The sequence below is a fragment of the Pleuronectes platessa genome, chromosome 22 (assembly GCF_947347685.1).
Source record: "Pleuronectes platessa chromosome 22, fPlePla1.1, whole genome shotgun sequence".
NCBI classification, from domain to species: domain Eukaryota; kingdom Metazoa; phylum Chordata; class Actinopteri; order Pleuronectiformes; family Pleuronectidae; genus Pleuronectes; species Pleuronectes platessa.
The window spans coordinates 728,759-754,911 of NC_070647.1; the positions used below are offsets into that span (position 1 = coordinate 728,759).

General features: G+C 39.8%; 1 protein-coding gene across 8 annotated transcripts in view; it reads right to left on the bottom strand.

The window, feature by feature from the left end:
- The window catches only part of ipo8 (importin 8), an 88,252-nt gene that overhangs the window by 58,942 nt on the left and 3,157 nt on the right, over positions 1 to 26,153 (bottom strand). For all 8 annotated transcript variants that reach the window (XR_008333793.1, XM_053414584.1, XM_053414583.1 and 5 more), the window contains 10 exons: positions 23,713 to 23,794; positions 17,748 to 17,904; positions 17,315 to 17,473; positions 14,384 to 14,540; positions 9,278 to 9,367; positions 8,122 to 8,216; positions 7,943 to 8,027; positions 7,719 to 7,853; positions 5,170 to 5,269; positions 1,340 to 1,416 (listed from right to left, as the gene is read on the bottom strand). Coding sequence is in view for 7 of the 8 variants with exons in the window: in XM_053414584.1 (XP_053270559.1) it covers positions 1,340 to 1,416; positions 5,170 to 5,269; positions 7,719 to 7,853; positions 7,943 to 8,027; positions 8,122 to 8,216; positions 9,278 to 9,367; positions 14,384 to 14,540; positions 17,315 to 17,473; positions 17,748 to 17,904; positions 23,713 to 23,794 (1,137 nt within the window). In the remaining variant the exon portion in view is untranslated. The remainder of the gene's footprint in view (positions 1 to 1,339; positions 1,417 to 5,169; positions 5,270 to 7,718; positions 7,854 to 7,942; positions 8,028 to 8,121; positions 8,217 to 9,277; positions 9,368 to 14,383; positions 14,541 to 17,314; positions 17,474 to 17,747; positions 17,905 to 23,712; positions 23,795 to 26,153) is intronic.

Consider the following 26,153-nt stretch of genomic DNA (forward strand, 5'->3'; position numbering starts at 1 on the left):
AGGACAATATTTGGCAAGTGAGGCTAAAGGGCTAAAAAGCGCCATCTACTGGAAACTGGAGGTAGTCCCTCTGGTTCAAATGTCATTACCTGAAATTTTTCCAGTAGTCTCCAGAACTCGTAGCTGAATTGTGAGACATAATCAGCATGCATTCTCAAGGGCCACCTGATGGACGCAGGGAGACACTCCAATAAATCTCCTGTCTAGTCCCATGCGGGTGCCTCTCAGTGGGCATGTTGGCATGATAAATGTTGAAGAGCAATCTTTTCATCTATAAGCTACAATTATTTATGCTCTTCGCTTAGCATTTCATTTTATAATGTGGTCCCAGTACAGCCTCAAGAGCATGGAGGAGATACCAGGAGATTGGTCATTACACAAGGAGCGCTGGACAGGGCTGTAGAAGGACATCAACCCAGCAGCAGGAAACAGACACAGCATACAGTAGGTTTATCAAACTTTTTCAGTAACAGCTGCCTGCTGCTGAACACAGAATGATATTGACATTATTTTTAAACTGGCACTGCCGTTGTATACCTCCGCTAGTATTTTTTCAGATTCATATACGGTTACTATGAGCTTTAACTTTAACCAATGATATCTAATCACTTCATATTTGAGGCTAAGTGACAACTGATCAACAGTTGAAGATGTTTATTGAGGCCATTGTGTCCTTGAAATCTGAAAACCCAAATCAGTGATTGAGCCCAAGTGAAAATGTGTCCCAAAAAAAAAAAAAAATTAAAAAAAAAAAAAAAAAAAAATCACACTGACAAGGCAAAACGTATCAGTTAATCTTTGAGCCCAAATAATTGTTTGTACCAAATTTGAAGACATTACCTCAAGGCATTCTTGAGCGATCGCATTCACAAGAGTGGGATGGACAGACCAACAACCCGAAAAAACTTAATGCCACCGGCCATCATTAGAACTGAGCCCTAAAATGCTAAAAAACTCAATGGACCTAAGGTGTTCTGCAGGGTTAGTGAAAATTCCCGTCATCACAACAAACAAGACTTTTCATATTATATATAGTAATTTAATCCATTGTTAGTATAAGAAACAGTAAGTGGCAGATGTAAAATATCTCACATAAACCATGTAGAGTTAAGAAGCTTTAGCATAAAAACCAACGATGTAAAAAAGGTAAAGCTTTGCTATGTTTTGTATAAAGCAATAACCCAATTGTAGTCAAAACCATCAGATATGGAGTAGTAAAAGGAGAAGTCTGTTAATATGGATCTACTTAGGTTAAGAGCCAGTATCTAAAAACTGTTTGGTACTGTAGTTGAATAAATTTAGCTCAGTTACAATTGACCTGTGTTGAAATGCTCCTCACCTCCTTACGTTTGCGGGCAGCTTTACACAAGAGGCTCTGAGCAGCAGTAGCTGGGAGGGCATGGTCATCATATAGGTCTGTGACAGAGACAAACACATACATGCTTACAGAAAGAATAGGATCAAACAACATGTTCCAAAGGAAGGCAGATCTTCCTCCTTCACCACAGACTACAAATGTAAGAAAGCAGCTTAAAGGTAAAATATTAGAGCATAGATTAAGTCAGGGGTGTCCAAACTTTTTATCCTGAGGGCCACATACAGAAAAAAATGTGAAGGTCTGGGACACTCATGTCACCACGCCCCCCTGCCCTGGAGCGGACTGTTGGCAGTGCGCCTCAATCACGTAGCTTAGGGTGGGGGGCGTGGCGCCACCTAGTGTCAAAACTGAGAAGTACAATACTATGGGCCATACATTACATTACATTACAATTAATTTAGCTGACGCTTTTATCCAAAGCGATTTGCGATCAGTGCATTCAAGGGAAGGGGAGAGCAGGGGTAATGTGAAACACCCCCTGTAACTAGGCAACGGAACACATTTGTAGTCATGTGATCATTATGTTTTCAAGCCCCTCCCATTCCACCCTTGCCATGAAGGAGAGGTTGGTGCTGATGCTGTGGTTAGAATGTTTTTTCACAAAAATGTTCTTTTTGCATGTAAAAGTAAATTTTCTTGCATCAACTGTTTTGTCAAAACAAATTGATTCAGGTAGAAAAACTTATATCATACATGTTGGTGAACTTCCAACATATAAAACCATGTGATTGATGCTAGCTGAAGATTAGCCTGAATTGCCAAGAGATGTTTTTTCTAAAATGTTGGCTTAGGGGTAAAGTGAGACATGTAGCACAAGTTAAGTTAAGTATTTTAGTGTAATATTACATTATATATGTTTTATTTTTAATGCCTTAAACATTGTAGAAAAGCCATCATGCAAAGAAACTACACCAGAAAGACAACCTCGGGCCAAACACCCCTCACAGAGGTGGAGAGTGCAGCCGCTGAGGTCATGCAAGGAAAGAAGTCCTTAAGAAAAGCTGGAAGGGATAGAAATATTGATAAGACAACCCTCAAAAGATTTATAAAGAAAAAAGAGAAGGGGGAAGTAAAATCAGTAGCCTGGGGTGCAGTAGCTGAGGCAAAGAGAATATCCACAGATGAGATGGAGGTGGAGCTTGACAAACACTTGAAACAACTAGCTGACCAGTTCCATGGCCTTGCTCCAGTTAAGTGCCGTGAACTGGCATTTGAATACACAGAGAAAAACAATATCCCTGTCCCTGCCAATTGGACAGAGAAACAATGTGCAGGTAAGCTAGGGTGTGCAAGAGATCACATGAATCATAATAATCATAAATGTGCTTAATTGACCTATTACAACATGTCTTGTAATGGTAGTTGTAAAGTGGAAAAGGTAAGTGGATCACTTTACCCCCTTGATTTCTCTGGTCTGTCTCCCTTTACCCCTAAGCTGGGGTAAAGTGAGACACAAGACCACTTTTTTACAAACAATCATATTTTCACTGCCCTTTGTCCTGAAGACATTCTGATCATTTCCATTGCTAGGAAACATCCTGAATTAATGGGAAATGTGTACATTTTACTGATATATGATTTTAGCTCGCCTAGAGGGGAGCAAATGTAAAAGATGTCTCACATTACCCCGCTCTCCCCTACTCAAGGGTACAAACCCAGAACAACAACAATCAAGAAAGTACAATTTCTTTAATTTTTTTGAGGCGGGCCAATTTAAAATGGATGGTGGGCCGCAGATGGCCCGCGGGCCGTAGTTTGGACACCCCTGGATTAAGTGATATTGGCCCGCCCTAGATAAAAAACAAAAGCCTTTTCCCCTACATAATATTACTTTTTGGCATTGACGATTGGAGAAAGTTCTAGATTGATTTGCTGGTATATTATCTAGAGATGGGGGGAAAAACTGATTCAGTTGCGAATCACGATTCTTGTGAATGAAGATTTTAAAATCTCTAGGCTGTCTCTCAAATCGATTTAAAAAATAAATAAAAATAATAATAAAAAAATGTAATCTAAACAAATTTGAAACATATTTATTGGTTTTAGACGGGAGGGTGATATATGGGGGGGAGGACCAACCTCACCCCAGTGCATGTTGACCAGCTCTTGTTTTTGCACAAGAATCTAAACATATCCAAGCACTAGCTTTGCATAGCCTACATGCAAACAACAGTTAAGCATAGCCTACTTTTTGTTTATTTCAAAGTTTATATTTTAAGTAAACTTTTATTCATTCCGTTTAATTTACCTTTTATTTATTGTTTAAAAGTAGCCTAAGTCGCATACATTTCTTAATCTGTCAGTTTCTGTGCTTTCTTATTGGCTGCCCGGCAGTCATTAAGTTAATATTAATATTTGAAATAAAACTTGTAAAGCTCTAACTGAATTTGACTGTGTTGTATTTGAAGGTATGTTCAAATCTTTTCGATGGTCCAGTATTTATGAAAAAAAAAACGCAAGAAAATCGTAATATCAAATCGCAATACTTACAGAATCACAATACCCACAGAATTGCAATACATATTGTATTGCCACTAGGGATGCACCGATTTATCGGCCGAACATCGGTAGCGGCCGATATTCGCCTCGTTTACTGATATCGGCTTATCGGTAATAAACTTGACTTTCACCGATATCATTGGCCGATGTTCATATTAGTGGTAAAACCGCTGGGCACGTGCCGCGGCTGGGGGAGCAGTCGCTCCGTCGCCCTCCTCTCCGCGCCGCCGGAGGCTCAGTGTGCGGCACCGGGAGGTCCTCATCCGGTGGCACCTCACGGCGCCGGCGCAGAAGGCGGGCCGTTGGAGGGGACTGGGTACGCGGTCAGCGGCGGCCACTCTGGACGCGTGTTGGCCCTTCTCGCGGATCACCTCAGCTACGGCGACCGCTGGGGGAACCCTCTGTTCGCGCGGGGGGGGGGGGGGGGGGGGGGGCACCCTGCGGTGCGCCTCGGCTGGCGCCTAGCAGCTGACTGAGAACTGGTGCGGACCAGGGGAATCCGACTGTTTAATTAAAACAAGCATCGCGAAGGGCCACGGTGGGTGGTGATGCGATGTGATTTCTGCCCGACACTCAAAACAGGTAAACCTGAGGAGGGCTTGTTAAGTTATCTTGACTCACGCAGTGTAACTTGGCGTAAAAAGTATGAGCGTAGCGTCTGTTTAAGTACTTTATTCTCATGTGCACCGGCTCTATTCATCCGTCTCATGCACAGGTAACAAGGGAATTGACAACATAGAAGCCGTAACACATCTAATAAACGGGCAATACTGCTACCGTAAATCAATGAGAAGAGCGTTCTCTATAATGATACTTTAACAGGGCTGTTTTAGACAGGGTAAAAAGGTGCCGTTTTAAATTATCCTTGTGGTATTTTGACCAAAATATGTTACAGACATTTCATTAAGATCCCAAGAAACCATTTCAACTTGCGGTAAAATGGGCCTAATATGTCTCTGTTAAATAAAGTTTAGTTAAATCAAAGATTGTTTCATAAATCTGATTCAATTTGTTCTCATTAAAAGATAAGAGTGATGAAGAGTGCTTTTTAAATAATGATTTAATTATTTTTCTGGCACAAAAGGGTGAATGAATAACAACAAAAAGAAAAACAAATATCGGTATCGGTATCGGCTATCGGCCAGATTGTTATTTTAAATATCGGTATCGGTATCGGCCAAGAATTTTCATATCGGTGCATCCCTAATTGCCACCTAAGTATCGTGATTGTATCGTATCGGGAGGTCCCTGCCAATTCCCGTCCCTAATAATATCACACCAAATTTACTCACTGAACTTCATGCGGATGTACTCATAGGGGTCTTCCTGCCAGAGCTTCTCATCCTCATCTTTGTAACACATCAGAGGGAAGATGACCTCTTGGCATATGGTCTGTAAGACAAGAAGGTAATCATGACAGCAATCAGGCAATGAAAGTGGCTTTAAAATAATAATCACAATTAGAGGAATGTAAAAGGCCTGATGGTGAAAATGTTGAATGTTTCTTAAGCTCATCGGTCAGGAACTTTGAACAAAGTAATGGCACTTATTAGCCTGAGATTGTCATACTCATAATTCTAGTCAGAATACGAGTCTGATCCATTGGCTGTGATTATGGGGCGTGTTTCAACCGAACCAGGGAAAAAAATGGCTCTTCGCTCAGCAGAGTTTCTCTACTGATGTCACACGGCTCTTTATTGTTCACTTCATCGTAGCCGTAAATACACCGTAAAACTGGAATGACATTAAGTACACAATATTTTAATCCATAAAACCAAACACAAACGTTAAAATACAATAAATAAACAAATCACCAAAAGACTGGTGTTTAACGTGACATAGCGACTCCCGTTCTGCGCTACCTGCAGCAAAGTAAATGGGACCAGCCTCCTTACCTCGTTCCGCTGGCGAGGCGTGTTCAACTATAGCTTTTGAGAAATGCCGCACAGCCGGCGTCCGGTCGTTGTTCCTGCTCCTATCCTTGTAACGGCGCTGTACGGCAGGTGTCTTATTGCACTGGTCCGCAAGCGAGGGATCTGATGCGTCTATTAACATGGTCCGCTCCTTAAACTGCAGGTATTTATGCGAGGTGAGTCGCTATGTGTAAAACAAAATAAGCCCAACACAAAATAACACAATAAAACAGTATGCATAAAGTGGTAGGTGTAGCAGTCAGTTACAGTAAAGGTGAATGCACGTACGAACAAGTTCTCCGTTTAAGATTACAACTCCACAACACATCAAACAAATCGTATCGCATTTGTCGGTCCTGTAAGAACTTAATAACACGGTTGGAACGCGACATTCCCGTGTCCCATCTTCTTCGCCACCATCGGGGCCAGCTGATAGATTAAACTTTTTCTGAATCCCGTAGGAAGGACGGCAAAAAACATCTTTTCGATCTACAAATGCCTTCATCGCGTTTCTCTGTTCCTCTTTCAAAATGAATGCGCTGTCGATGTCTTCTAAAACAGACTCAATGGCAGCATCTACACATCTCAGCTCTCCAGCGGCAGGCAAGTTTCCTGAAAACGAATTCAACCCAAGCGCACTTTGATGACGTGGTTGATTACGTTACTGTTGATCATCTGTCCATCATCGTATAAAGCCCGCCCTGACAATTTGATTGGTCCGAACAGCTTCTGTTCGGGCATAGTCTCTCCCCAACGGAGCGACTCCAGACCGAACTTCCCGACCTCAAATGTTGTGGGTGGGGCTAAGTTCGTGTGGCATCCAGACTAGGCACTTATGTATATAGAAGAAAAATGTTAATTGAACTTTCATTTATTATTATTTATTAGGTTGGCATATTTGCTGAGTGTTTATCACTTTTGCTTGGGTTTGACTCATATGAAGTGTCTTCTAGAACAAAATGGGTTTTGTATTTGGTTTTTCATGTAAGAAAAACATCCGTTCTGTGGACAATCTTATTTCATTGAACATGAACTATGTGACTATTAGCCTTGGGTCAGGAGCATTATACCAAGCTAGTCCTGTGATTGTTCTAAACGTGCTTGTTTGCTTGGCATGCGGTAATGCTCCGTTGCCTACTTCAGAGTTATTCCTTGTCATTAGTGAGCCCTTCTCAAATGGGCCTACAATATAATTGTTGTGTATTGACCGACTAAGTATACCGCCTGAATAAAAGTTTAAACTAACAATTTAATGGCTTTCTTGAAGAAATTGTACTTTCTTGATTCTTGTTGTTCTGGGTTTGTACGCTCATGGTTGAATGCACTTATTGTACGTTGCTTTGGATAAAAGCATCAGCTAAATTAAATGTAGTGAACTGCGATATAGAAAATTACTTTATTGCGACCATCGTCAGATGAACAGTTTAAGCCGTCAGCATGAAATTCTCTTAGTTTCTCTCTCTCTTCTCATGCCCCTCACAGCAGACTGCTCACTTCCCCGCCCATCTAGAAAAATCTTCTGCACTCCTATTTTTGTATCAGGAGAGGAGGGAGACCCAGTTAGCCAACCAAGTGTTCAGCAGAGGTTTGTATTAGACTCACATCTGTGGTCTACATTTTCTTTCTGCTAAATCTAAAGACATATCAGTTATTTTTAAGTGATGCATTCATGGCTCTGATGGTAAATCAGAGACCATGGAAAGAGAGAGTTTAGAGTCGGTTATTGACAGTTTGTTCCTATTCTTTGTGAACGCTGAACTGAACAAATCAGTTTACAAATGATGAAATTGAGCGGCATTCTCCAGAGAGAGTGGATGCTTGTGTGTGTGTGTGTATATACTCAGAGCCAAGTGAAATTCAAATAATTTCAAAGAACTTCAAAATTATCTTTTGGATTAGCTATCAAATTCATCTTTTTATTTACCTACCTGCATGTGTGGCTTCATCTGTTTCCAGGTCAGGGAGTGTGACAGGCCCTGGTTGAGGTAGTTGAGACATTGCTGCAGGACACGAGGAGTAATGTACTGCTTCTGTCGGTGCTGGTCAACCACCTTTAGCAGAACCTGGATGACAACATAAAATGACAGAGAAATTAGAGCAGTTGGAGCTTGGACAACAAATAAAGAAAAAAACTAAAACCACACATGCCTACCTGTTGTATGCCAACTGCATATGTCTTTAGAAAAAAGTCAGCAAACTCGCTGTACTCTTTTGTCACATTGCCAGGACTTCCATAACTGTAATTCAGACCAAAAGCATGTGAACAGATGGAAAAATCTCTGAAAGCTACAATTATGTTTTTTGGTGATGTAATGACAACTCTGCACTCACCGCTCAAACAGTCTGGTGATGATGCGCAACGACCACTTCTTGCACTTCCACCATGCCAGTTCAGGACGGTCATCCTCATCAACCTCCAAAGTCTCCTGACAAGTAGACATTATGGTCAGTTCAAGGGGCTTGTTTAGCCAGTTAGAGAACAAAAAAAACATATACAACTGATAATTTGACATACATTGAGATATTAAATGTTTCAGACTATTTTAAAAGGAATTGTAACTGGAGTATACTCTGTGCGTACCTTTGGAAGTATAACTTTTTACGAAATTAGTTAAAATATGTTATGCTAATGGAGTTGTATTTATTGCTAGGCATAATTTTAATGGGATAAAACGTTTTAGAAACACAGAGACCTTGACCCATCATATCAAATATTATTTAATTTTTTTTCAGTTATAAGTTATTTTCAGTACTGAATTCATGGCTTTGATGTAACATTCCGCGGCATTATGCCAGTCACAGCAAATTCATCATCTTCAAAATTGTAAACATCTGAATTACAAACTGAGAATTTTCTTCCACCCTTAAACTTTTAAGGTTTAAGATCAATAAAGTCAAAACATATATCCTAGCAAAAATCCAAGGTTTGAATATCAAACTGCATGGCTTTGTGAAGCCAAGCTGAGGCCTCTTGAGCTGGCAATGACTGAGAATAACTGTTTCCCGTAAAACACAAGTCAAATACCATTCATAATCAGATTATTGAAGCTTGCAGTCTTGCAACAAGGTGAAGGTTAAAATCGAATTTTCATAATTCCGTTGTTATTCATTAAATTAATAACATATTTGTTATCTTTGTGATCCAACTGGTCAGTGTGTGACTTTGTAACTGTTAAGGTAGATTTAAAGATTCCCTCTGATAACAGAAATTGATGTCTTGATGATGAATCTTATGGAAACTGACCTGGATATTTAAGTTTGTTCCCATTTAATGTTATTGGTTGTTTCTGCTTTCCTGCTTGTTTCTATTCTTTCAGCACTAGAATTTGTTCTATTGTTTAATTGTCAGACCTGTCAGAAAATGAAATATTTGTAATTTTATGAATCCCCTTGCTGCAAATAAAAACCTAAATAATAATAATACAAAAACATAACTGACAAGTCTATGAAAATGTACTGTGTGTTTGTGCGTCTTTGTGAGTCTTACAGCAGGGACTTCTCGGTCCATTATGGCTCTGAGGATTTCCATCCACTGAGTCATCACCGTGTTGTTTATCAGCTGGAGAGGTAACGAGTACTGCAAGGCAACAATGAGTTACTATCATAATAATCATTTCTGTGACCCACACAAGATCTCTTTACACACATGGAATACTTGTTTAGATGCTGACTTCATCTACGTTTTTTACAAAGGTGATGTTTTTTTTCCAGTATAAATGTTTGTAGTACAAGGCTGCAGAGATGAGTAAAAGAACTGTTGAAAAAACAAGTACTCAACATCTTAGTGTCCTTAGACTTTGATCCAGTAAAGTTGGAGATGAGATAACTTTCCATCATAAATGAAAGTTTGCCTGACAAAGACCATGTGTGGTTGAAACAGGGTTCTGTTAACATATATTCTATTATATTCTGAATACGTATGCTCTACATTACCCTGAATTGTTTTACATTATGTTGCAACCTTACGTTTAAATAATAGGCCAACTAATTCCACAAATGTCTCTCTGTAGAAAGTATGCATACGTCTTTACTTTATCAGCTTCACATTTGCATTGTGTATTCCAAATGGCCCAAGAAAGTGCAGTGTAGAATTTAGTGCATTTTGGAAATATTTCCAGATTAATACAATTTTAATTGATAGTTCAGTAGTCAGGGGACAGGGCAGTGTGCCTTCAGTCTGCAGACTGAGTTGAAAGCATCTTCTTCTTGGTTCTCAGACAAACTACAGTAGTGATCAGCAACAAATTTTCCATTTTACTTTTCCATATCAGACTGACACAGACGTTTCACAGGTGTCACTAGTGCCGATATCTCAGGGCAGTAGCATTCATTAAATCATTTCACATTGTTTGTTTGTTTGTTTGTGTATGTGTGTATATGTCCAACTATTGGACATAATTTTATTTGTTTATAATTCAATTTCTTTTCTATAAATGGGACCGAATAAAAAAAAAAGGAGAAGCTGATGCTTATCACTGACTTATCCCAGAATGTTTTATTTCTCCAAAAGGACTCCCATTATAATGTTTTGTTTCTTTAATAAAAAAAAAAAGTCAGATTCATGTTTTAAAATCAATTAAAGGGTTAAAATCAGAGGTGTAAAAAGTACTGAAATATTGTACTCAAGTAAAAGTACATTTACTTTGATGCAATTTTACTCAAGTACAAGTAAAAGTACCCATCCAAAAATCTACTCAAGTAAAAGTAAAAAGTAGTCCATTTAAAATGTACTTTAAGTAAAAGTTACTTAGTTACTTCCAACAACTTGATGGGTGCCGCTCCTATACAGTGCAAAAAGGACAAGGGGTCATAAATCCATTCCCAAAACAGTTATTTTTAATTAAAGGAGAATCTTTACATATATAAGTGCATATATAAGTATATAAATGACATTAAAAATGTCAAACATTTAACATGTCAACACAACATTTAAGAAGTTCTGGGAGGACATGTCAAGACATGAACCACATGACAGCTAAAATAAAAAAGTTAAAATGCCGCTGTCCCACTGCATATTTAAACTTTTGGTTAAACTTTGGTCCACCTTTAGAGCACTAGTCTACAAACTCTTGTTGAGTTTGAACAGCAGTGAACAGCATCCAGCACAGCCGAAGAGTCGCTCGCAGGCGGTCGAGGCAGGTAGGCCAGTAGGCTATTGAGTCTCAGGCAGTGTTGTTCAAAAGTACGCGTTCATTAAACACATTCATTTTTATGAGAATGTTGAACTGAACGCAACTTAATGACAAAATGAATTTGAACGGTGAACATGTTCATATTATCTGAGGTATTATCTAGCTAAAACGTTACGTAATGTTTTCCTTCTCTGGAGGAGAGACGCTGTCTAAATCGAACGATTGCACCATTTCGTTGCTGTGTTTATTTGAAAATAAAGCAGTCTTACAGGGCAATATACCGTATGAAAGTTACAATTCCGTTTAGGTGGAAAATCATTTGAAAAAAAAATAAAGGGGATGGGGGGGCCGCCAGTAGTGAAGCTTGCATAGAGCGCCAAATGTTCTAGGGCCGGCCCTGTGTAGCGCAGTGATTCTCAAACTGTGTGGTGCGGATGCATAACAGGTGGGGCGCATGACCGGTAGGTGAAAATGCGGGGCGGAACTAATATTATAGCCGAACTAATGTGTTGACGTTCGCATCTCTTTAACGGCGGAGCAGTAAACAAATCGCTCTTTCGCCGTAGCCAGGGGTCGGCAACCCGCGGCAACCCGTGCAGTGTTCTGCATGTCGCGCATATTTTTCGCAAACAGTGAACTTTACGATAAGTTTTCATATGTTGAACATGCATGTTAGGGAATCGCATCCAATCTATGCAGCATCTACCACTGCAGTGAGAACTGCCTTGCGCCCTAAACTATGTTTTTTTTTTACTCAGTAACGGATGTAATTTCCAATGTAGCGAAGTACAATACTTCAGTCAAAATCTACTTAAGTAAAAGTAAAATTACCCATTTCAAAAACTACTCAAAAAATTACAAAGTACACAAAAAAACTACTCAATTACAGTAACGTGAGTAAATGTAATTCGTTACTTTACACCTCTGGTTAAAATTCAGAAAATGTATATTTGCTGTTTAAATAGCATAGCAAATTTAAAAGTCCCACAGGATTTAGCTCTGATGTACTAAACCCCCGTTGGTGGTGTGTCCCATCAGGACTTGTGTAACTTTAATCAGTACTCAGCACAGATGTTCCTTTATACTATCACAGCTACGTAGTTATGCCTCTCAGTGTACACCTTCCCCACCTGCATTTTAGACCCTGTTACTATGTGCTGGAATATATATTAAGGGCATCTGTGAATAACCTGCACCTTGGTTCTTGTATAAGAATAAATGGTCGGTATTTATATAGTGCTTTTCCACTCTTGATGACCACTGAAAGCTCTATACAGTGACGTTTATTGTCCATCACACACGCATGCACACACGCACGCAACATTCTGGTTAGAGGTGACCGCTCTAAGGCCTCGGCCACAGCCGCCCTGCAGCCATCTGCTATGATAGGCACTGGTCTCTAGGAACAAACAAACTGAAACCAGCCTCATCAAACAAAACACAACAAACTATATGCTAATCCTGTAGCCTTCATTGAGCTGCTGAGCGATGCTAAGCATGCCGCAAAAATGTAGCCTCATTGTGACTTAATGGCCAAGGATGATGGAGGGGGTTACCAATTACACAGCGAAAAACACAGTGAGATAAAAATACAGAGATTCACTACAGTCCACAGCTGCACAATGATCAGCGCCGCTGCTTCGTGATAAGGGAAGAAGCAGCAGTTGGTTTGTACGGTGCTAGACTTTCCTGTGTCCTCCCTCCACAATCCAGCTGACCTTCACTCAAAATCACTAATAAACATAAACATTCGCACACAAGTTATCAGGACATGAAGTTTACTAAGTGCTTGTTTGTTTCGCTCAAGAGATTATGAGACTGAATTTAAACATAATTAAAGTCGTCAAAATTTTGCGCACTCAGTACAACAAAACATGAGGTGAACAGCCAAATACAATAAGTATTAAAGTGACCGGAATGATCCGGATTCATAATCTGACACCATTGATTACTTACTAAATACATGACTGTACGTTTGTCATCTTACTCATAACATCCAAATCAAAAAATGGAACAAATAAATGTGAACAATCCGTGTATCATTCGTTCTTTTATTATCCAAATAGAAAACAAAATCGGCAAATGAAAACAAGTCATTATTTCGTTATTCATTTATGAATCTGATACCAAAAACAAATAACGGTTGGTTTTTCGTAGTTTGGATCTTTTGCTGAGATCGAAATAGGAAAAGAAAAAAACAGGTCACGAGACGAACCGGATTTTGATTTATAATTTGTATGATTTCTGTGACCCGGAAGTCAGATTACTTGGATCAATAAGTCATAAGCAAAACATTGTGAAACAAACTCTTTCCCACCATAGCAAGGTAGAGAATTTTTGGAACGTTTTATTGGGAAAATTATTCAATAACTTCATTCTAATACTGTGTATCTGGAGCCTAGATGTCTAGTGTAAGTTTGGTGAATATGCAGTACTAGAGTGAAGTTATTGAATATGAAATCATCTCTTTTCGGTGCTGCACTTTGTAGATGGTCCCTATGCACTCCTATCAAGGCCGGCTATAAATAGAGACCAATATTCTGTGTCCAGCACCGAGGACGGCTGCTATTGATGAAAACGGGCTTGTAGCCCATTGTATACCTTACTACGGTGGGAAAGAGGAGGTGTTTGTGTTGTGTTTTGGTTTTCTAATTGAATAAGGAAAGAACAAATGCTACATTGATTTACACTGATTCAAGGATTATTCAGACCGAACTTAATTTGTATGATTTGTTTGACCCAAAAGTTACTGACTCATTAGGTTCTGTGCTGGTTAACGTGATTTAGTTTTGCTAACCTTAACGATTGATCAATCATGGGGAGTTTCATCTGGTTCAGTGGAACTAAACTCTCAAGAAGATGACATGACAAATCGAATAAATCAGCAGGATCATCCAGGTATTGTAGTTTTCTCTTAAACTATGTCAAACTTATTCTGTCAAATTGCACAAATGTATGTTATTTTATAACTACTAATGTTGTGGTGAAACCCTTCCCTCACTGCTTACATTTGAAAAGGTACATGGTCCCAGTCTCTACATCACCGATGACAACAATGTAGCCATATTTCCTGGGAATGACGGACACCATAGCCCTTTAGACCTCATAGTAAGGGGAACTTACGAGGTGCATAGTGTAGAGTATCAGCATGGATAACTCATCTAGCATACCAGTACTTCATATATGGATCCGATCACAGCCCACTCCAGTTCACGCAGATCATACAAATTTTATATAAAATCAGGTTCGGCCCATGAACCGTTTTTCATTTCCTATTTTTGATCTGAGCAAAAACAAACTTTTATTTATTTTGTTGGTATCTAATTCAAAGATCAATAACAAAATTAAATTATCAGTGAAAAGCTACATTTTGTGTTTACTCACGTTCCCTGTATCTCATTAAAATGTGTTTGATGATCTAAAAAACAGAAGAAAACATCTATGATTTCGAGACAACACACCTGTACAAGAGCATGGAATATCTTGAGTATCTGCTTTTGGATAAGGACAGAGAAGATGGTGGCATCAGACAGCAGTTGGCTGATGAGCAGCTGGATCCTCGGCAGAAAGATTTGCATGGCTGCTAGCAAAGGCTCCCTCTCATCAGCCTTTCTATACCTGAGAGAGACAGACACACGCAAAGACATGCACACACATTATGAATTGACCAAAAAGTAACTGTCAGTGGTCTTTATATGTTTAAATCACTATGGGAATGTGCTGAAAATGTGTAAGTGACTACCGCCCTGTCGCATTGAATCGAAATCACTACAAATGGGTTCTGCCTTGGCCCATACCCCACCCTTCCTCTCGTCTCTTTCGAGTCTATACAATGAGATGAAACATCCGTCCCTGCCCAAAAGCATACATTAAGTTTTTTTTTTTTCTACATTTAGGTACATCTTGACAATACAAAGATGTGTATGTTGCTATAAATATCACTATTGCAAGGAGTTGTGGTATGGGTTTATCACCCTATCTTTAGAAAAGGTCTGTGTATCCTATGCTAAGCAGAACTCCACTGTTTATACATGCTCTTCTACAGTTGATTAGATTTAAGATTTTAAGTAATGAAAAATTAGGTGTTGAAAATTGGTTTCGGAAATATTTTTTTGTTTTGGCATCTGGCAGCAGGGTTTATGCCATAATGGCAAAAGGCACTGCAGCGACTGAGCTTGGTTTTGTTGTCAGAGTATGGATAAGAATTGTAGATTTTCTGTGATAATATCAACTTTAGTTTGAGTTAAGTAAATCTGTGTTAATTGTTAACATGCATTTCTCCGCGCCGGTCAACAGTCAGAGAGTGTTAGGGTTGCCATCATGATCACAGTGTCTCCTTTATTGATAACTTCCACCTCTTCTAGGAACGCAGGCAGTTTGTTATTTCGAGAGGATGGTATTCATCCAAACTGGTTGGGGGCAAAACTTTCTCTGACATCTATTCCCGTGCCCCGCTAACAGAGAGCCACAACCACAAGACTTAGACATTATCCACTCCCTCTGACCAGTCCCACCACTATTGACGTCCCGAGGGTCCTAGCACAGCCTGACATGCCACTGTTCCGCTGCTCATGAGGAGCCAGGACCAAACACTTCTAATTACAGTCGGTTTTCTGACCAGAAACAGAAGTCGACTTCAGTGTTATCCTCCCTGTCTGTTAATCAGTTTCATCTGCCCTCGGCTACCGCTGAAGAGCAAGTAGTGCTTGATTCCCAACTATTTAAATCATCTAATGGTCTCAGCCTATTACACCTCAACATTAGAAGCCTGCTTCCCAAATCATATTATACCCATATATTGCTACATGAAATCTCCCCGGACATTCTCATTTTGTCTGAATCATGGCTTTCCCCTTAGATCCCTAATAATGATATATTTTATTTAGGTGTGATCAAGTGAGCAAAGGAGTTGGAGGTTTGATTTAAACAAAACAATACATGAAATCACTTCATGCTCAGTACCAAAAAATTATGAATACATTGTGTTGGATCTCCTTCTTGGTGGGGGCATACACATGACCATTATTGGTATTTACCACAGCCGTTCAGCGCAATTGGATAGTCTGGAAGAGATTGCCAGACTCTGGTCGCTGCTTGCCTCCACTGAGCTATTAATTATGGGAGATCTTAACCTGGACTGGCTCTCTGACAGCGCTAATAAATTAAATGAAAACCGTGCCTGGAACTAAATTTGTTTCAACCTATAGACAAACCTACCAGACTGATCTTAAAAAATCTTTTAAAATCCACATAAATGTCCTGCCTCTGGTGTTTTTGGCCTGATATCAGTGACCATTGTCCCATTGCCTGTGTCGGATGCACCAAAATTCCCAAGAACAAATCTCAAATCATTACTATCAGAAATTATACCTACTAAAATATTTAATAAATACTAATAATTTAGCAACCTATGACATTAATCACATTTTTTCAATCTGTAATCTGACCATCACACGAAAAATCTTCTCTGAATCTTTTAACATTATCGCTGACAGACATGCCCCCTACAGGAAACACAGAATTAAACACAGATACAGTCGTTGGTTCTCCACAAATGTCCTCTATCCACAAAAGAGACAAAGAATGGTCTAAGTCTAGATTCAGTGGTAACCCTGATGGCTGGTTAAAATGTTGACAACTCAGAAACATTGAGTTTAAGTGTGATTAAAAGGCTAAATCTAATTATTATTATAATCAAGATATCTCAACCTCTGACATTTTCTCTAAGTTATGGAATACAATAGCTTATCTTAAAGGTCTAGTGTGTAAGATTCAGGTGAAAGGGATCTATTGCTCGAAATTGAATAAAAAATTATCCTAATGATGTTCTCACTAGTGTGTTCCATCTAAATTGTTCAAATTGTTGTTTTCTTTACCCTAGAATGGGCCCTTTATATTTAAATATTCTTTATTTACACCGTGAGCGGGTCCTCTCTATGGAGGCTGGCAGGTTTTTTACAGGAACCAAGACTGGACAAACTAAATACCTTTTGAGTTTTTATAACAACTGAAGGCTACTGAAGGTTTTCGTTCATGTTTGGAAGGGGAGGGAGAGGTGAGTAGTATTCAGCTGGAACATGCAATTCAACACTAGAATTTGGTTCACTAAATCTGACACACTGAACCAAATTCTCTATAAATTTTTTCGATAAAATGTGCCATGCACTCCTTTATATTCCAAGGATTTCGTTTGATTGAGACAAAAGAAGTTTGATTTTAGATTAGTTTTTCTTATCTGAAATTAATAATTTCCATGTTAAAAATTTAAACTGGAATTATTACTGTAAATACCCTCCTTTGTAACTCATTGCCCTCATGGGAGGGTGATGTACTTGAGGGGTACAGAGCAGTAAGGTAGCAAGAAAACAGACAAAGACAATCAAGTTACTCACTCATAGGTTTTGACCAGTTGGTAGAGAGCCAGCAGGCTGCCGTACCAACTGCCGCTGCTCAGAGACTGCAGGTTCATGCCAATCTTGTCCACGATGGCTGTCCAGCGGCCGGGAAAGTCATACTTGATGATGGCTCGCAAACACATAGTCAGCTGGGCACTACAAAAACATTTGGAGTCATCAAGTATTTTTCAGTCTGTGTTCATCAGGAGAACTCACTATCTCGTATGAAACATCTGTGAGAACCTTTACAAAGCTCGAAATCTAAGTGGAAAAGTCTTTGATTTTAACATATGGAGGCAAGTAGGCAGACATGTTGTTAATGGGGATTTTCTCAAGAGAAGAATGGTCTAATGAATTACAAAAAGTAAAAGAAAGCTGCTGGGATGAGAAACAGACTTGGATTATTGATGATAGGGTGGTGTGTGTGTACCGTATGGACTCTGGACAGCGGATGATGCCCTCCACTATGTGATCTCTGATCTGCTGCCGGTCATTCTCGTGGATATTGAACGGAAAGATGACTTCCCCGAGAGATGGCTCCCTGTCCTGCCAGTACTGACTCACCATGTTCTTCAGGTAGATGGCCGCTACACACAAAACACATGTACTTGATCTCATTAATGTCTCCTACCAACGGCTATTGTGTTTTTACCACAACCTGATATATATTATCCCTCTGAATCATTGAGTTTCTTTATTTCTAAAAGGTATTAAAACAGCTTGAATAACACTGTAGCATGTTCCTTCATCAGCATGAACACACAAAAGCCATTTTGAGACATGACATCTGCAGGTGGGACAGGTCAGGTCTTTCTCCAGAGGTTTCCTTTCACATATGAAAAATGCAGCAGGATGTTCATTGCTATCTTGCATTCAGAACAGCAAAAAAATCATCCAAGGTATTCAGGCAAGGGTCGGTGCAGCAGGCAAAGGCAGGATGTCAGAGGAACCATGTTTTTTCTAATTCCTTCTCGCATTATTTAGCTAACTAGAGGCATAAATGTTACCAAAGAAAGGGGGCTTCAGTGATCAAAAGTAGAGGAGAAGAAATTTAGTTAGCCAACTTCTAGGGTTTTTTTATTTAAATCACATGGCCGAGTCAACATAAGGGTATGACTGTCTGTTAGTCATGTTTTAGATAGTATGCAGAGTAGGCTAACTGTAAGCTAGCGAAGTGAGTGAGTGGGCCAGCGAGTGAGAGGCACTGCAGAATTCAGTGCTCCTATTAACTCTTCCATCTGGGAATTTTTTAATATAAATCGATTTTCATTTTTTCTAAATTTGCAAAAAATTCTAAAAAGTTTTTTTACTTTGTCATTATGGGGTATTTTGGAGGGACGGGAATCGGCATGGACCTCCCGATTCAATACTATCACGATACTTAGGTGGCGATACGATATGTATTGCGATTCTGTGGGTATTGCGATTCTGTAAGTATTGTGATTCGATATTACGATTTCTTGTGATTTCTTTTGGTTATTTTTTTTTTGGACCATGGAAAACAGTTCAAATACAACACAGTCAAATTCACTTAGAGCTTTACAAGTTATATTTCAACTATTAACATTAACTTAATGACTGCCGGGCAGCCAATAGAGAATATAAATAAAAATGTGCCCTATTATTGTATAGTCACTGTCAACTGCATACAAACTGACAGATTAAGAAATGTGTACTACTTTGGCTAATTTTAAAAATAGATAAAAGGTAAATTAAATAGAATGAATAAAAGTTTACTTAAAATATAGACCTTGAAATAAACAAAAAGTAGGCTATGCTTCCCTGTTGTTTGCATGTAGGCTATGCAAAGCTATTGCTTGGGTATGTTTAGATTCTTGTGCAAAAACAAGAGCTGGTCAACATGCTCTGGGGTGAGGTTACTCCTCCCCCCCATAAATCGATTTGGGAGGCAGCATGGCGATTTAAAATCGCCATTCAAAAGAATCGCGATTTGTAACTGAATTGATTTTTTCCCCCATCCCTAGTATTTTGTGTAGAATTTTGAGGAAACCACATTTTGTTATGTTACAGCCTTATTCCAAAATTAATTTAATCCATATTGGAATAAGGCTGTAACATGACAAAATGTGGAAAAAAGTGAAGCGCTGTGAATACTTTCCGGATGCATTGTATGTGGAATCATAGAGCGAGATCAATCTTCCGTAATCTTTACTCCCTTATCTATCCCACCCATTCCACACATACCCAACACCTTGTCACAGGGGGCCTATGAAACTGCCAGTCAGCTACCCGCAAATCAGACTTCATCTCTGGCTTTGCAACCCTGCAAACACTTGACTTCACTTGCTCTCACAACATCAGGAGAATACGGCCCCTTCTCACTCAGAAGGCGGGACAGGTTCTGGTCCAGGCCCTGGTCATCTCACGCCTAGACTATTGTAACTCCCTCCTGGCAGGTCTACCTGCTAGTGCCATCGGACCTCTGCTACACATCCAGAATGCAGCATTCAGGCTGGTCTTGAACCAACCAAAATTAACTTTAACGCGTTGGCATTGGGCACGGGCGGTGGACCAGGACCGCGGTAGTGGCTCGTGATGGGTCCTGGTGGGCGGCGGTGGACGGTGACTGAGGACTGGAGTGGCGTCTGGTCTGGATGGTGGATCGTGGTCTGGATGGTTGCTGACCATGGACTGTGATTGCAGCGGGACTGCTTGGCATGTCATGTTGGGGTTGTCCTTCGGGATGTCTACCCTCATCAAATGCTTCTAGAGACTTTAATCTTTAATCTTGAAGACTTTAATCTTGATGATGTTTTCCTGCACGTGGCATCTATTGCACTTCTGTCCGTCCTGGGAGAGGGATCTCTCACATGTGGCTCTCTCTGAGGTTTCTACGTATTTTTACCCTGTTAAAAGGGTTTTTAGTAGTTTTTCCTTACTCTTGCTGAGGGTTAAGGACAGAGGATGTCACACCCTGTTAAAGCCCTATGAGATGAATTGTAATTTGTGAATACGGGCTATACAAATAAAATTTGATTGATTTGATTGATTGATGACACAGATTCTCAATTGCCTTTATTTAGCCAACAGCTTTTAATAAACTTTGCTGCATATTAGGGTACTGTTGACACAAAAGCAAATGAATACAAAAAATAAATAAAAAATCAAGTATTCATATTTCCTGTTAACAAAAAGGACAGGGAAAGTATCAGCAATAAAAACATCAAAGGCAAAAATTCAGTCTTCTTTGAACTGCATAGCTGTGATTAAAAAATACGTTTGTCAGGCAATAGGAAAACATTACGCTTTTAAACTCATTAAAAAAAAGTTTAAACCATATTTTTTGTAATGGATTCTAGAATCCTGCGCACAGGTAAATACGTGTATAAAGCAAGCTAGCTAACACGCTATCTTACCGAGGCGAGTCCGCATCGTTTACGTTACGATGTCAAACCTCCTCCTCACATGGGTGTCCGCCGAGCGGACCTGCGTACAGGGGGTCCGCCGTACACATATTGCAGGTAGTTTTTTTCGGGCCATGTTGAGGGTGAAATTCTCCCCAAGACGGTGTTTCAACGGACGCCGCCATTGGTCCATGTTGCAGCCCTACTTGTAACATCATCCAGCATGACCGGTTTGGAGGTGGGTCAGTGATGGTCTGGGGAGGCATATCCTTGGTTTCTTTCTGTTTGAGGCTGGAGTTCTGGTCACCTAGTTCTTAGGCTTTATTACGGCCTGAGCACTGACAGTGCGAAGGCCCTATTGACATTGAAATTATCATATTATTATGATCTTCATGAAAATCGGTACACACGTGTTCAAATTGTGTGGCTTAACCTCCACAAGAAGGGTAAGCCACAAAAGGTCATTGTTAAAGACGCTGGCTGTTCACAGAGTGCTGTATCCAAGCATATTCATAGAAAGTTGAGTGGAAGGGAAATTGTGGTAGAAAAAGGTGCACAAGCCCCAGGGATAACCGCAGCCTTGAGAGGATTGTGAAGCAACGGCCATTCAAGAGTTTGGAGGAGATTCACAAGGAGTGGACTGAGGCTGGAGTCAGGCCACCACGCACAGATGTTTCCAGGAAATTGGCTACAACTGTTGTATTCCTCCTAGGGCTGCCACTAACCACTATTTTTCTATCGATTAATGTGTTGACTATTTTACCGAATCGTCGATTAATCTAAATGATTAATTTTCCTCCAAAAAATGTAATTGACCATTTCATTCATTTCCAAAGCACCACAGAAAGGAATGCCCGGCGCCTCCATATTCAACCCCCTGTTAAACCTTTGTGCGGTTCACATGGGCTGCGATGCGCTTCGCGCCCTGCACCGATGGTTTCGGTGTCGAGTTTGCTTAATAATGTTGTTAGACATACTGTGTACTAATGTTGACATCTTTATTCGGGTCCTCACTTCCGTGTCTGACCCCGCCCCCCACATTCATTGCCTCCTCCTAATGGTCCACAACATACCAACATAGGGGCTTCCTATTAGCTAAACCTACATGTGAATAACCTACATGTGAATAACATTGAACAAAACCACGGTCTATTTTTTTCGCTCGCCACAAGTGTATCGCGCCAGGAAACACACTGGAAAATGATATTAATGACATATTTTATATGATATAAATAATCAAATATGCATCCCATACTTTGTATTCCCCTTCTGTTGTCATGGAGTTTTCATTTCCCCAATCACATAATTAAATGACCCCCTCTGCCCATCCACTACAAGCACACAAGCAGATAGACAGAGAGAGAAAGAGAGGGGCTGGCTATGAAGACCATCATCATTTACCCCCAAACCAGTAAATTGAACAGGTTACATACAACAACAAGCGGAAAAGGCAGAATCATTTGCTGACCGGCGCTGAGAAATGCGCGTCCCGTGTGAACAGCAGGGCGCCTGCGCCCGCTTGAGAATAGAGCTGCGTGGAGCAGAGCGGTGCGGTGCTTCGTTGTCCGGTGTAAACCTCAAGTAGTGATATTGAAGAAGAACATTTGTTATAATGAATTGAAATTAAACGTTTTAGAAATCAAAAAGGTAAATTCATAATTTGTATGGGTCCGACGTGTCAGTTTTAAATATTGATGTCGACGCATTTTCAGCGTCGACGTCATCGATGACGTCAATTAATCACGTCAGCCCTAATTCCTCCTGTCCAGCCGCTCCTGAACCAGAGACAACGTCAGAATCATCTTAATTTTAGAGCACTTCATGCCTTCCGCTAACAGGGTTTATGGAGATGCTGTTTTCATTTTCCAGCAGGACTTGACACCTGCTCACACTGCCAAAAGAACCAATACCTGGTTTAATGACCATGGTATCACTGGGCTTTATTGGCCTGCAAACTCGCCTGACCTGAACCCCATAGAGAATCTGTGGGGGAATTGTCAAGAGGAAGATGAAAGACACCAGACCCAACCATGCAGACTAGCTGAAGGTAACTATCAAAGCAAACTGGGCTTCCATAACACCTCAGCAGTGCCACAGGCTGTTCGCCTCTATGCCACCCCGCATTGATGCAGTAATTCATGCAAAAGGAGCCCGACCAAGTATTGAGTGCATATATATGAACATTCTTTTCAGTAGGCTGAAATTTCTGTAATAAAAATCCTTTGTTTTATTCAAATTTTATGAGATGCTAAATTTTGGGTTTTCATTGGCTGTTAAATCCTCAAAACTAAAAGAAATAAACGATTGAAATATTTCACTCTGTGTGTAATGAATCTATATATGAGTTTCACTTTTTAATGTGAAATATCGAAATAAAGAAACTTTTTGAGATGCACCTGTAGTTCTATTTTTATGTTTACATATATGTAATATTTTTTATAATCATTTAAAAACCATTCTGTGCTGCCTTCCCAGCAACTGGAGTAATATTATTTTTGTATTTTTAATTTTTGTATGTAGTTCCATTTGTATTATTTTGTATATAGTTCTGTTGTTATTTGAATATTTCCATTTCTTAACGAGTGCCCTGTGTATGTATGCGAGTCATACCTGTCAATACAATACATGTCATACAAGTCCTAAAGATTTCACATTAGCCTTCGTAATACATGACTGGATACTACCTGAGCCTTTTTTTTTTAAATCACACTTCACTGTGGGCTATGAATAAAAGGAGACTGTTAACTGAGAAAAATACATCTTTACTGGAATAAACAAACCAATTATATAAACTTGTATGAAGTTTTTCGTGAAAAATAATATAACAGTTTCAAAGCAGAAGGCAGGCTAGATCCCTTTATTCCTTGTGTCCTTATGAACATGACCAATGAGATTTCTCAAAATGAAAAATACATGGAGATGGGAATTATGTAAATTATAGTCAATATTAAAACTTAACAACCAAAAGGGCTTACAGCAGTGAATTGCAAACAGCAGCAGTGATATTATCTGGATTTGTTGGTGTCTTACCTGCATGGCGAACAGGAAACTCCACCTGCTCTGATACAATGATCTGAAGCAGGGTTGGTGCAAAGTTTATGATCTTGTAAGACTGAAACAAAAAGAAAAAAGAAGACAGTTTTACATTCTATTCACATTTAAATTTGAACAAATTACAATACAGGATTTCAGAAGGTTTACAAAGTAAAATTTAAGAGTTTTTCCAGAAAATAATTTAATGAACAGGATGTAACTAAATAACGGTTTGATTGATATATGGGTCAGAGTGTATGTAGGGGATGAAAAATATTGGACAACATAGTCTTTGACACCGATATATTCTAATTTTGAGTAAGAGCAAACAACGGTGTAGAACACTGCAGAAGCCACCAGTGTCATAGAAAGTTTTTAATTGTGTCCTGCACACTCCAAAATACCTCAGTCTCCATAACAGATGGAGATGACTCTGGCCTCCCCAACTGTGTTGCTGGACCAGTCCAGTTTGTTATTGAGGTAAACACCCAGGTATCTGTAGTCCCCCACTATCACAATGCCCACATCCTGGATGTTCTCTGGGCTGACTTCCTGCGAAAGGCTGTCACCATCTCCTTTGTTTTGGTGGTGTTGATGTGAAGGCAACCTGGGTCACACCAGTCAGTGCCTCTCCACACCTCTCTTTTGTTCTGTTGGAAGTGTTCCTCCAACATCCTCCTGATCTTCTTACATGTTCAGGAGTGGAGAATATGGGACTATTGGAATGCCACTATACTTGTGATCCAAGTGCAAAGAGATAAATGCAGAGGATGATGGATCAATGAATGCTTCGATACCCAAATCTAAGCTAAAAAAGAATGACCCTGTGGACAATTACCAAGGCAAGGTAAGAAAATACCATTAGAAAGTCTGCCTGAGCACTACACTACACCAGTAGTAAACCTAGAGATGCTTGAATACAAGATGAATGCCTTAAACTACAAGGAGCAATGGAGAAGACGGCTAGGGGCCAAGATCAAGGTAACAGGGAGATAAGCTAGGCAAATATCAGAACTGCGTGATGAAGAAAGGGTTACTCAAGAACTACAATACAGCTCAGGCCACCTGCCTAAAGATGTACACAACGGAGGAAGGAGAATAGATAGGATGTTCTCCAACAAAGCATCCGAGGTCTACTCTCAGTGGCAGGGTAATAACACCAGATTAGATCCACCCAGAGCGGAGACTGAAAAGTACTGTAAAAACATATGGGGAGGAGGCATCACATAGTGGCTAGTGGATGTGAGAACAGAGAACCGCAATCTCCCAGAACAAGAAAGACAACCAATTTCAAACTTAATCCAGTTATCCAGGAAAATACAAAATTTCAATACCACAGGGGTTTAATTACAAAAGATTAAGAGGCATACATTTTAATTAAATAAAGATTATAACAATACAGGCAATAATCTTAACAACACAGTGTATGTCCAGTTGATTCTGGACTTCTCTCATCTTTAATCTGGGTCTTTAGAGAAACGTAACTCATTTCAGACGCAAACAATTGTGTTATCCAGCTAAAGTTACACTGTCTATTAACATTACAGATGGCAGGACTGATAATGTGGGAGCTAAGCAGCAAACGTTAACATGTGTAATTCATAGTACTGCCATAATAGCCAGTAGCCAGTCAGATTTACCTTTAGCCTCAGCATACCATCAAGTTCAGCCTGTATTGATTACAATAATTATATCAGAGATGGGCATTCGATTAAATTGTCTTAATCGATCGTCGGGTGAATTAACGATCGATTTTCGATTAATCATTAATATTATATATTAAAATTCACTATTTATAAGCTATATTAAAATGCAGAGAAAATAGGAAAAACCCAGCATGTTTCCTCATTGAGATCTTTATTACAAGACGAACAACTCTTGTGGCAGTTAAACGGGATCAGTTCAATGGTTACACTTGAAAATATGCGCTGCTGTACTGGTAAGCCCCGATGAGAGAGAAGCTAGCTGCTGAGAGCTAGGTGGATTTGACGGTTCTCGACCTCTCAGTCCGGTTGTTGTCACGCCCTTACTCTCGGAACCCCTCACCCAGACCCGGGTCTGTCCGGGTTCCCTTCCCCGTGGACTGACAGTCCGTGAGCGGACATGAAGCCGAGCAAGTAGCTGAGGCTAGCTGAGGGCTGCTTCCTCCAGCAGCTAACATCCTCGCTGTGCTTTGTTCAGGGCAACTCGGATATATCAACCTCCTGCCACATAGCGAACATGCAATAGTTTTCATCGATGAAAAAATAATGTCATCGACGAAATTCTTAATGATCAATTCATTATTACTTATATTTGTGTAAAGGTAAACACTTTCTGTGAACATTAAATTTACAGGAAAATATTGTTATTGATAATACAATTATAATAGTAGTAATACACTGCAAGACAGCATGGCTGCAGTAAAACGTTCCTTCAAAGCTGTTTTCTTGAGTATT